The sequence below is a fragment of the Pteronotus mesoamericanus genome, unplaced genomic scaffold (genome assembly GCF_021234165.1).
Source record: "Pteronotus mesoamericanus isolate MK-2021 breed Mesoamerican mustached bat unplaced genomic scaffold, CSHL_Meso_final contig_20, whole genome shotgun sequence".
In the NCBI taxonomy this organism is placed as follows: domain Eukaryota; kingdom Metazoa; phylum Chordata; class Mammalia; order Chiroptera; family Mormoopidae; genus Pteronotus; species Pteronotus mesoamericanus.
In genome coordinates this window covers 37,161,928-37,174,604 of record NW_026555085.1, presented here as the reverse complement: position 1 = coordinate 37,174,604, position 12,677 = coordinate 37,161,928, and the positions used below count along the sequence as shown (strand labels likewise).

Below are 12,677 nucleotides of genomic sequence, written 5' to 3'. Positions count from 1 at the left end.
GAGAATTCAAAACAAAAGCAAAGACACAGGTTTCTTCAGAAGCCAAAAAAAGATTTGCAAAAGCTATTGGTCCAAGTCAAATGCTGCTGTGAGGTCCATTAAGATAATGACTGCAAAAGAACACCTGATTTAGGATCAAGGAAATCACTGGCGACCTCATCAAGAATTATTTTGTTGAAATGTGCAACGTGGAACCTAAATTCTGCGGAAAGAATAAGCAAGTGGAAGGCAGGAAACTGAGAAACCAAGAACAGACTATTCTTGGACAGAAAAGGAAAAACTGGAGAACACAAAGTGAGGCAAGAGATAAGGAGGCAGCTGAAAAGGAATGTGGGTCACAGGGAATTAAGACAAGGTTTAGCATGATTAAATAATAGAGAGATCCAGGTCAAAGGAAATGGCTCACTACATACAAAGTCTGTCAAGAAAGTATCCAGCCATGCAATATGAAAAATAGACACAATTATTGAAGATACAAGATACAAGAACATTGTACATCAGTCCCCTTCAAAGTAGGCGCTTTGGGACCTCACATAGTTTTCCTGGTACCTCTTCCACTGTTCCAAACACTCTGCAAAATCCTTTGTTGCAATCGCCATGAACTGTCCCATCATATTTTCCTGATTCTCATCAACAGTCTGAAATCTCTTCCCTTTCAAAGGTGATTTAATTTTTGGGAAATACTGCTCCCAAAATCTTGTTCATTGGTAGCAGTTTCAGTCAAGTCATTAGCAAATGCGGCACGATGCTCCTGCTCTGGTAGCAGAAGCTGCGGTACAAATTTTGCAATGACACATCTCATCATGCCAAAATCCTGTGTCAAAAATCTCAAACCCAGTAGTTTTTTGGAATCCCCAGATCAGTTTTTAGTTCTCGCAGTCAGTCACTGATCTTTGTTGATTGCAGCCCATACACATTCAACATTCTCAGATGTTCTGCTTGCTGCAGGCCTTCCAGAAGGTGGATCACTTTCAACAGATTCTCAACCACCTTAGAAGCTTTTGTGGCACATTTTATTTGTGCTGCACTCATTGCAACATCCCCGAAAGCCTTCTGAATCATCCCAAAAGTTCTAGTGGAGGAATCTTCAAGCTTAACACAAAATCTAATGCAGATTCATTCAGACATTTTGAATCCAATGACCACACAGTATGCACACTCACTCAACACCTCCACTGGCTAGTACTGCCTCCACTGCCTAGTCTGCTGCCTCCACTGACTAGTACAGTGAAGTCATCATTGTTCACACATGTGCATTCCAGTCCACTGTCCTTGGTTGCCAGGTTACACTGATGTGGTGCAAACCATTCTCATTATATTAACAGTGGCTGGACTTTTTCTGTACAGAGCTAGTATAATCAACATTGAAGATCCAGGAAAAGGTAGAAAAGGATGGATTCCAAAGAACTACAGTCCACCTAGCAAGAGAGGCACTGCCTATCTTCTTAGCAGGAGGGAAAGTAATACAGTAGACAAAAGTGTTTGATAGCAGACAAGTGAAGCTTTGAGGTGTTTGTTTATTTGTTAAGAGGCAAGGCTGTATGTTGGCAGAGGCTGAGAGATTTAAGGAGAGCAGGATGGGTCTGACTAGTTTCCATGGAGAAACAGAATATGCTAACCAGGGAAACTTGGCAGAGTGGGTTTGAGAGCCCTTTAAAGGTTAGTAATCATGAATTTATAAAGGTGCCAATCTTCTCTATGCAGATGAGGAAAAAGGACAGAAATATTCATTAATAGCTAAAGTTATGTGAGAGGGGTCACTGGGAGACCTAAAGTTTTTACATCTGGGGGTGGGCTGTTTAAGAAAAAAGTACATACATAATTACAAATTACAAAAGAATACAAAATCAGGTGCAGGCCTGTAGAAGGAGCCCACCAAATGAGGGACCCCAAGGCATAGCTGACCTTAGCTTTATAATAAATCTACCTCTGAGAGGAGCAAAATAAGGAGTCAGAGAGACAAAAGAACGTAAGGAAGTGGCACAAGCCTGAGAAAGACTTTTTTAAAAAAGGAGATGGCCAATGTCTTGGGAGTAAGTAGTTCAAGCAGGAATGGAGGACAAACATGGAGTGAAGGGAAAGTAGTGAGCCTGGTGCCTAAGGCTTTTGTGACCCAGCAAGGCTGGCATGTGGCAGGCGAGAGGGAAAGTGAGTTTCACAAATGCATAAAATTTCCATAGAAGACGAGGATGTTGTGTTGCTTCCATTATTTTTACAAGTGGGTGAAGCAAGGACACCAAAACCTACCTTCTAACTCAGTTAACACGGGGAATGAGAAATGAACTGCTGGACTGAAGAGGCCAAGGGAAAGCAACTCACTTAAGGGACATCTATATGTTTGTAGAGTGTCTATAAATTTTACTTTAATGATGTCAAATAGTTTTATTTCACAATAAACTACATCCCAATATTGCTAAAATAATTTGACAGCCATGTTTTTCTTGTAATTAAAAGAAGATAAAAATCTTATTATGTGTAAAAAATCAAGATAATTGTGAAATATTTGAAAACACTGGACATATTAAATTGTATTTGAGCTTAGACTCTTGACACACACTGATACAGATTATAAAAATATGGAAATACCTGAACACTGAAGTTGAGACAAAATCTGAGCACCTTCAAAGTGGTGGCTTGTCATCTTTAAATTAGGTTTTATACAACGAATAAAGCTTGCTCCCTAGGAGAATAAAGGTACACTTTAAGACAATACATATAGCATTCTCATTTTTCTATTTCTGTGAATACCAGAAACTTTCAGTGCATGTTACCATTAATATATTATCCTCTTTCAAAATAATCACTAAGGTATATATGTGTCAAGTCACTATGTTTTACTCCTAAAACTAATACAATACTGTATTTCAACAATACTTCAATAAATGTTTGGATAAAGAAGATGAGGTACATATATATACAATGGAATACTACTCAGCAATAAGAAAAGATGAAATACTGCCATTTGCAACAACATAAAATGGTCCTTGAGAATATTATGCTAAGTGAAATAAGTCAGAAAAAGCTAAGAACCATATGATTTCACTCATACGTGGGATAAAGAATTGAAACTCATAGAAACAGGCAACAGTAAGGTGGTTACTGGAGGGAAGTCGGGAGGGGGAGTTGTAAAGGATAAAGAGAACCAAATATATGACGACAGAAGATGATTTGGCTTTGGGTGGTGGACACACAATGCAATAGAGAGACCATGTATCACAGAAATGTACACTTGAAACTTTATATAATATTATTAACCAATGTCACCCCAATAAATTTAATTAAATTTTTTTAATTAAAAAATATAAGTAAAAATTTTTTTTAAATTTAAATGTAAAATAATCACTATGGAACAGAAACTTAGCATACCTTTAACATTTAAAGCTTAGAACAAATTTCTGCATTTTATACTAATAACATTAGAAAAAATAGTATTTTTGAGTGCCAAAAACTGTTACTGTAAAAAAAATTCTTTCACTGTGAAATATTTTAACATATTTAAACATTACATTATCTTTAATACTAAAAAAAATTCATTTTCCTTCTCCATAATAACTAATTATTTTTGCTTTCTCAAACTACAGGATGATCTTAATAACAGAGAATTCTGTATATTTATAAAATAATTGGACTTGACACATACATTTGACCTTTTTTCGTAACAAACTTTTAATCAAATGACAAGATTTTAAAAAACCATTTTTTTAATGAGGGATTTTGGTTTAAAATAAATTTCTAATTATTCCAGATTTACTGTGCTTATTTGAGTAAATATTAACAATAGTTTAAGAGGACCAGTTTAAAACCCTGTTTTTTTAAGTGTACTCACAGTACTTCGAAGTTTATCCAGAAGCAAATTTAACTGTGTCTGTAAAAGAAAGGAAATCACTTTTCTTTTCCAAAAGCAAACCCACACAATATCAGGAGTTACTACTAGCCCTTCAACATTAGAATAAAATAGCATGCAGTAATATAGATCTATAACATATTATAATTTAACAACTTTTGGTATACAAACTCTTTCACGGTAACATGCAAAATATACACCTAATATAAGGACAATAACTTACTCTACTTATAGAGGACTTGTATAATTAGAAGACTAAAAATTAGCAATAACAAAACACCTACATGCACACGTGCAGGTGGGATGGATGAGGAAAGTGCACAAGCAGTGAAGAAAGTGAATGAAAATGCTGGGGACGCATTCAGTAAGAGATCAGCAGCACAGTATCTGAATATGTGGCAAGCTGGCGCAGTTTGTGTCACACTCCATTAAGAATGAAGGCATGTTTAAAATATACACTAGTGGTATATATTTGGACTGTTTTCTGTAAGACTTATCATAAATAAAATGATCCTGCCTAGCTGTAGAAACCCCCCTTACTATTTTAAAACATTTTGCATGACAATTAATTTTAAAAGCTTGGATAGTTTTCTCCAAAAACAATTGACAGTGAACACTACAAGTTACTATGCTTTCCTGTTTTTAATAATATTGAGTGTTATCATTTAATCTTATTCAATACTAATTTAATTCAAATATTTGCTTTACTTCTCTGCAAAGTAATTATATACAATTCTTATACTGATTTTATGCTGTTTATTATATTGCTTACAAAAGATAAATTAAGATGTTTCTTAAATTAACATATTGAATCAATCACAGTTATATTTAATAATAATAATAGGTATACTTTACTGAATGCTTTCTATGAGTCAATCACTTCTCAAAGCTTTTCATAGGCATTACATGTTTAATCTGCACAAAAATTCTAATTAAGAATATGGCATTAGTCTCATTTTACAGGTGGAAACATTAGGCCCAAAGGGAGAGATATCTTGCCTAAGATGATCCAAGATTCCAACATAGGGCCTAACACCAAAGTTCATTCTCTTACCAGTAACACTACAGTATACTTCAGATATCATAGGCTTAAGATATAATCAATCCGGACCATCATACAACTGAAAAGCAAGTGTAAGAGCCACTAATTTGGAAAGAAAACAACTATCACAAAGTCCATGCTTCTTAATCCACAGACTAAGCACAATATTCTCCAAAACAGAAATGGAGATAGAGTACATCAGAAGAGTTGAATCAACAAAAATAAACTAATAGCACCTCGGAAAAGAGGGGAAAATGTCAAAAATCAAAGAACAGCAGTCAAGGACCATTAGGCATGAGGGTAAACAGCCTCACACAACTCATGCTTTACTTTTATTTTAAAGCATACAAATATTTATGTATATAATGACAAGATTTCTATCAGAAAGGGTTACTTTTATTCTATCATTAACAGTAAAAGAGTTATGTTTTAATAATCTGAAAATGTCACTTTTCAGTAGAACACTCTGGTCGCCAGTGATGCTGGACAACTGAAATATTATCATAAATGCTAGCCTGTTTTGTCTTTTATTGCCTCACATGACTTGAATTTGATTTAATGAGCTATTCTATTTAAAATTAAGAATTATTATTAATATTTCATTTCACAGTATCTCATAAAAACATATTTTAAAATTTATTATTAATGATGTCACTCAGTTATAGCTTTCAGTTTAAAGTGCAAAATATATCTTATTGACTAAACTAATTTGAAGGCATTTCAAGTCTCAATATAAAAGAATACTCTAAAGAATTTTTTTTATTTATACTGTATGAAATTTCTATGTTCTTACCAGCAATACTACTATATTCCTACTATTACAGGAGGAAAATACTTAATGAATGAAATCCATTTCATTAATTTAATGTTATTATAGATCTATTCAGAAATTTAAGAATATCCAAATAAGAGAAAAAAAATTGCTCGAGAATTAGAAACTCATAATTAATATAACTTAAAAAACTTTTTACTCAGTTACTTTAAAATGTATTATAAGCTTTCTCCTATATTTATGTTTCAGCTTAAAAACAAAATCTAGCTTTATAAACATGACTTTAACCAGTTAGTTATTTGGAGGCCATTTCAATCCAAAAAGGATTTCAGAGGGCTTACACTGTTAGTAACACAGTATTCCGATACTTAAATATTACTTCTAATTGCATCATTTTTAATATTTAAAGTAAACATAATGAAAAGGATATGTAGAGTTTTCTTGTAAATATAAAAACAATACTTCATGGAAATTTGTAAGAGAGAAATTAATTCTATTTCTTTCTTCCATGTGATATACTACTTTAGTCTTTAAACTTTTAAATTATCTTTTTTATTGCTAAATACTCAATAATTAGAACCAATTTTTATAGTGGTGTTCCATTTCTAATACACATCATGTGATAAGTCCTTGTCAGACCTCAAAGAATAAATTCCTGACCCAAAACAAATAAAACAAATGAAATATTCATTAATGTTAAGCAACTTGAAGGGTTTGCCACACAGAGCACTTATCTTTTACAGTATTTAAAAGCTTTAGTCAAATTGTAGCGTAATATGCAGACCTATAAAGCACTGTGAGAGAAAACACACTGAAAATAAATTGCAAACTGAATCATTAACTTGACGGCCTCTTTTTAACATGGCAGTCATTCTATAAATAAGTCTATGAACGTGATTATTTACCTGCAGCCCCTGGCTGTGCCTGCTTTTCCTCTCTCAACTCAACTAGTCCTCTCTAGCCATCCCGAGCTGGACTACTCCAGCTAAAACAAAATTGCTGAATGAGGGAGGAAACAGAAAACACATGGGAAAGAGAAGGTTTGAAGGTCAACCAGACAGTAAGTAGAAGCAAGAACATTAGGAGAAGCAATCAGATATGTTAAGCACCAAGAAATAAGACATTCATAAAAATTACAAGACTTTCTGTATGTTCAATTACTATATTTTTTTCTTTTTTTTTTTGCAAACGAATTATCAACAATGCAGGATATACTCAAACTTAATGAGGTTTTTTACAGTGCCTGCATTATTCTCTGCAGAGTATGTTAAACAAATATGTTTTATTTTAAACGCAGTAAAAAAATTTCAAGTAGTATATTTAACACAATTACCTTAAACTTGTTTCCCACACTGATGAAGCTAAGTTTTCCTGCTTTTTGTTTGGTGTCTTTGTTGTTATTTGTGGATGATTCAAATAATTCCCGTATAAATTTATCTCTGGATTCACATATTAAGGATTCAAGAGACATATGTAAAGCATCATTATTTTTTTCCACAAACTGGGTCTGAAAAACAAAGCAAACAGGAATAATTCGATCCATCATGTGATAATATCCCTTAACACAGCTCCATCCAATGGAACTTTCTGGGATGACAGAAATGGTCTGTATCTGCATTGTACAATACAGTCACCACCAGCCAGTGTGGACACAGAGCACATAAAGTGGAGCCAATACTGAGGAATAAATTTTAAATTTTATTATTTAATTTAATTTAAATTCAAATAGCCAGGTGTGGCTATGGGTTACCATATTGTACAAGGCAGATTCAACATCAAATGGTTTTCCCCTGGTATAATTTATACTCACTGTTTCATAACACACTGCTCCTGCAAAATGCCTGACAATGAAGCCTTCATCGTCTCTGATGTTCCTATGAACTGCCAGCTTAGATTTTCTGGGAATCTAAAAAACAACACATACCTCAGTTTTAAATTATCAAAAATATATTACATAATTTTCTTTAGAAACCCTGTGGGATGTGAAATACTTAAAAGTTATAAAAAATTTTTCACACTTTACACAGTTATACCGCTTTTTAAATATCTAATAAACCTTAAAGTACCAATGAAATCCACAAATGTTTGTTTATATTTTCTAAGGAAAGAAAACAGGAGTAAGACTCAAAAAAAAGAAATCACACCATTTGAAAGCACATGCAAAACATAGTGGGCATTTTGTAAAGTTGCCTGCTACGTCCAATGTAGTGGTTCTTGACCGCGGCTGCTGCTTACTTAGAATCACCTGGAGAACTTTTCATCCTCCCAAAGCCCATGGCATTTACATCAGGTGATTCCTAGGTGCAGCCAAGGTTGAGAAGCATTGCTCTGAAGAAATACCTGAAATCAACACAGGGTCTTTCCCAATGTTTTAGACCAAACATCCTACCATGTTTATACAACCACCTGAATCTATTTGAAGAAAACTAAATTATTTTAGGGTTGTACTATCTAATTATAGTATCTCACATGTGTATCATATTCAAAAGTTTCCAAAAGGCTGCACATAAAAGATCACATCTGACCCTCAAAATAACCTAAGGTTAAGAAAGACAATCTCATTTACACTTGAAAAACCTAAGACTTTGGAATCTTACCAGGTTTTTCCAGGGTGAGGGGGCTAGCAGACCACAGAGTCTCCTCTGTGTGTGAGGTGTTACACCAGCATGAGTGAGAGTGAGAACCCTGGAGCCAAAATGCCTGGCCTGACCCGCGAATCTGCCATGTCCTCACTATGCTGAACATGGCAGGTCACTTAACCTATCTGTGCACATCTCGTCTGTAGCATGAGGGCAAAAACAGAATCTATCCTCAGAAGATTATGAGGAGAATTAAATAAAATTATTCAAGTAAAAACCTTAGAAGAGTACCTGGTACACATTAAGTGTTCAGTAAGTGGTTATTATTACTTTTATTTCCAAAGAAATACAACAAAAGTCATGGTTTATACAAATTATACTTTACTGTCTTGTTCTTGCTCTCTTGTGGGAAATGTGGCCAAAGTGCATCCCTGAAGCTTTAATTTGCTGTCCTTGGAGTTCTGTCTCTGAAACCCTTGTCACAATTTTGCTGATAAGCAACCAGTACTTTTGGTTAAGGCAGTCACAGACCCATAAGCTGCTCATAACAAAAACCAGTGAGCAATGAATAATAGGACTGGATGGATATCTCCAATCTCAGCAAAAGTTTTGTTGAGGATACACATTGTTTTAGTCCTATCTCCACTAAAGCAAAAGAAACTGTCTCCACATCACAATAAATATGTAAGGATACAGAAGTAATCTGGTTCAATGAAAGAGATGGTTGTGGAATCCAATCTTTAGATAATGTTATCACAATTACATCATCTTTTCAAGTAAATGTATTCACACTATTTACCGAACACATTCTTAATTTTAATTACTGATGTAAGAATACTTGTCATCATTCACTTAAGCTCATGGAACCATTAGAGCAATGATTGCTATGCTACACTATGCTACAACTTTAAAAGAATAAACAGTATGGGAAGGATATGCAACTCTAAGCAACTTTTTCTTTTTTTCCCCTTCTTCCTTCCCTCTTTATTTTTTTTGTTGTTTTTCTGTAAGATGAAGGAGCTCTTACCTTCATGGATAACATTACAGCAGCCCCCCCGCCACCGCTTTATCAGCAGGGAATATGTTCCAAGACCCCCACTGGGTGCCTGAAACCTTGGATAGTATTGAACCTTATACATACTATTTTTTTCCCTGTATGCATATACCTATGATAAAGTTTTAATTTATAAATTAGGTACAGTAAGAGATCAATAACAATAATTAATAATAAAATAGGACAATTACAACAATATACTTTAATAAAAGATGTGAATATGGTCACTTGTATCAGGGAATCCCTTCCTAAAGTTCTCGTATAGGCTCAATGCTTTAGAGCACAACATGCTGCCATCAATCAAAACACATTTTCTGTCGTGTCCTCCACTCAAATTCAATGTCTTTTCCATCTTCACTACGCACTTTTAACACAATGTGGCTGTAACTTTTGCAGTTTGACATGCAACAGCAAAATTAACATGAATTTCTTTTTCGTTCACAATTTCAGGAATAGGTTATATGCTCTTAATGTAGATCTTAGTAACCTTATGATACACCTTTTTTTCTTTCCTTATTAAGAACTTTCACTAAGCCAGGCAGTGAAAGACAAATACCATATGACCTACCATATGACTTCACTTATAAGTGGAACATAATCAACAAAACAAACAAGCAAGCAAAATATAACCAGAGACATTAAAATAAAGAACAAACTGGAAGTAACCAGAGGGGACAGGGAGGGAGATAACGGGGAAAGAAAGACAAGGGTCATCAAGGAACATGTATAAAAGATCCATGGACAAAGCCAAAGGGCGTTAGGACTGAGGGTAGGAGGTGGGGTTGGGTGGGGTGGGGCAAAGTGGTGGCAGGAAAATGGAGACATCTGTACTTGAACAGCAGTAAAAAATAATAATAAAATAATAAAATAAAAAGAACTTTCACCTTAAAGGAAGTACTTTTCAGCTTCTCTTTGGCATATCTGAATTACCAGCATGACTACTCTTGTGCTTTGGGGCCATCAGTAAGTAAAATAGAAGTTATTCGAACACAAGCATTGTGATACCACAACAGTCGATCTGATAACAGAAATGGCTACGAAGTGGATACACTGGATAAAGGGATGATTCCAGGCAGGATGGAGCAGGACAATGCCAGGTTTTATCATGCTACTTAAAACAGCACTCAATATGAAACGTGTGTGTCATTTATTTTTGGTAGTTTCCCTTTAATATTTTCAGACCAAGGTTGACCATGAGTAACTGATACCACAGACAAGGGGGGACTACTATCCATCCCTAGTTCTCTGTGCTCGTCAGCTCTTTCTGCACAAGGACTTGTGCTTGCATTATCCCAAGTGATGGTAGCTGAGTGTAGAGATGAACACAGATTAAGTGAACACAGGAAACACCAACAGCCACATAGCCCATCTTCACAGAGAATGGCCCTGCTGTTCTTTGCCTCAAGGATTCACACACAGCTCTATGACTCAAAAGCGGCTCAGGAAGCCAGGTCTTCGGGCCCTTTCTAAAAGGCCCGAAGGCTTTATTTCTACTGCTTTCTGTGTCTGTTTTTCCCTTTAGCTAATTCTTCTACAGCTTTTATGACACTCTCTGAGTATATTTTTCATTCAAAACTCCCTAGGAAAGGGCATCAGAACAAATTGGCTGATCACTAATATGGGTTGCTTCCATCAGTCAGACTAAGCCATACACTTCATTGCTCGTCTTACAAATGTGCAGACGAGTGGTTGCTTGTATCTCCTGGTGTTAACCCATGGAAAGTGAACAAGTCACATGATACAAAACAAAGCAACCGATGGCCACTCAGCTCAAAAGGGAGAACATAAAAACAGCAGATAAATCTTTTTGTACATTTTAGATAGGTGAAATGCATTTTCCATCCAGCTAGAAGAGCCTTGGTTAGAAAGAGATAAATTAAACATCCATCTATAGAAGATGCTGTGCTGGATAAATCATAGCTGCTCTAATCCCTACATAACCTATGATTCTAATTATCTAATATTTAGAAATCTTTCTAAAGATTTCTCTTCCCATCAGAGTCTAAATTCTGAATGGCAAACTCACAGTGAGTCGGAAATGATCCTTGTGTTTCTGATGAACTGCAGATGTAAAGTGTTGATCACTTGGCTGGGGAAGGCGATTTTCTTCATCCAAAATATCCAGTATTCCCACTAGTTTTGCTTCAATTAAATCTGTTTCAAAAAAATTAAAATAAGATAAAAACATTGTAAAGATATGTAAGCAATTTACTAAGTACTAATGGTGTTGTTTGAACTTCCTGCTTGTCCAAAATAACGGTAAAATGTACACTGCTTAAGGAGCTGTTAAATGAGACAGGCTCTAAAAGCTACAAAGCTACAGGAAATATAAAAAGAAATCAAGATTCTAACTGCCTTGGTCAGAAAATTATGCTTTTGGGCCAATTAGTGGTGTTGAAGGGGGTGGGGAGGCATGCTGCACTTAGCTATAAATGAGAGTATTTTGTTAAATGCAGAGAATGTGGAAGTGGGCTGAAAGGGAGGAGCTCCAGCCAGGACAGCAAACCACGCAATCGAAGACGCAGAGATCTGAGAAAGGATGTGTTCCACAAAGGGGATATTGAGTGGACCAAGTAGGATGTGGAAGTCTTTGAAAAGCTTTACTACTCTAAAGGGTTATAATACTATCTTGTTCAAATCTAGCACATGAGTTAATGACGTGATTGCCAGAATGGTTTTTTAAAACTGCTGCTGGACCAAACCAGGTCCAATTACACAGTAGTTGTCAGCCAAAAGATAACTCTGGTTAGATTTTATGAGAAGGAATGTATTTTATTGCAAGGCAGCAGGCAAGAACATGGGGTGCAGTCACTTCCCAAAGGGACACATGCTGAACAAAGGACTAGATTTGGCTTTATTCAGGAAAATCATGCATAAATCTGAAGGTGAGCTTCATCATCATTATGTGTAAGTGGGGATTCCTGAATATGCTCAGTCATGCCTCCACATATATCTGATGTTCAAAAATTGAAGAAAATTTCTGCCCCTGGGAGGAGATTGTAGTATTATAACGATGGTATAATGGGCACATTTCATGAAGAGGTCAGTACAGAGTTCCCTGGGCCGCTTCAGCCAGCCTCAGGCAGTTTGAGCTGGATCAGCAGCTGCGCTTATCCCTGAAGAAGCAGTTCTGGCAATCATCAGTGTCAGGATGCATACATATGGAAGAAAGTTAAACTGATACGATTCAGTACTTCTGTTAAACTTAGCAAATTAAAGGATAAGGTTACGCAAGCCTTATAAACCTTATAGCACTCAGGGTGATCTAAGGGGGTTTACAGGTTGATCTAAACAAAGTTATAAACTCTAAATAAAAGTCTATGCTAGGCTACTCGCAAGGCTGCCATATATATATCAGGTTACACACAAGGCTTACCCAACAATTC

General features: G+C 35.5%; 1 protein-coding gene across 2 annotated transcripts in view; it reads right to left on the bottom strand.

Annotated features, from left to right (window-relative positions):
- MYO6 (myosin VI) overlaps positions 1–12,677 on the bottom strand; it is a 148,797-nt gene that overhangs the window by 32,543 nt on the left and 103,577 nt on the right. For both annotated transcript variants that reach the window (XM_054569637.1, XM_054569638.1), the window contains exons 16-20: positions 11,318–11,445; positions 7,469–7,564; positions 6,992–7,165; positions 3,827–3,865; positions 2,587–2,680 (exon numbers count right to left, since the gene is read on the bottom strand). In XM_054569637.1, the coding sequence (XP_054425612.1) occupies positions 2,587–2,680; positions 3,827–3,865; positions 6,992–7,165; positions 7,469–7,564; positions 11,318–11,445 (531 nt within the window). The remainder of the gene's footprint in view (positions 1–2,586; positions 2,681–3,826; positions 3,866–6,991; positions 7,166–7,468; positions 7,565–11,317; positions 11,446–12,677) is intronic.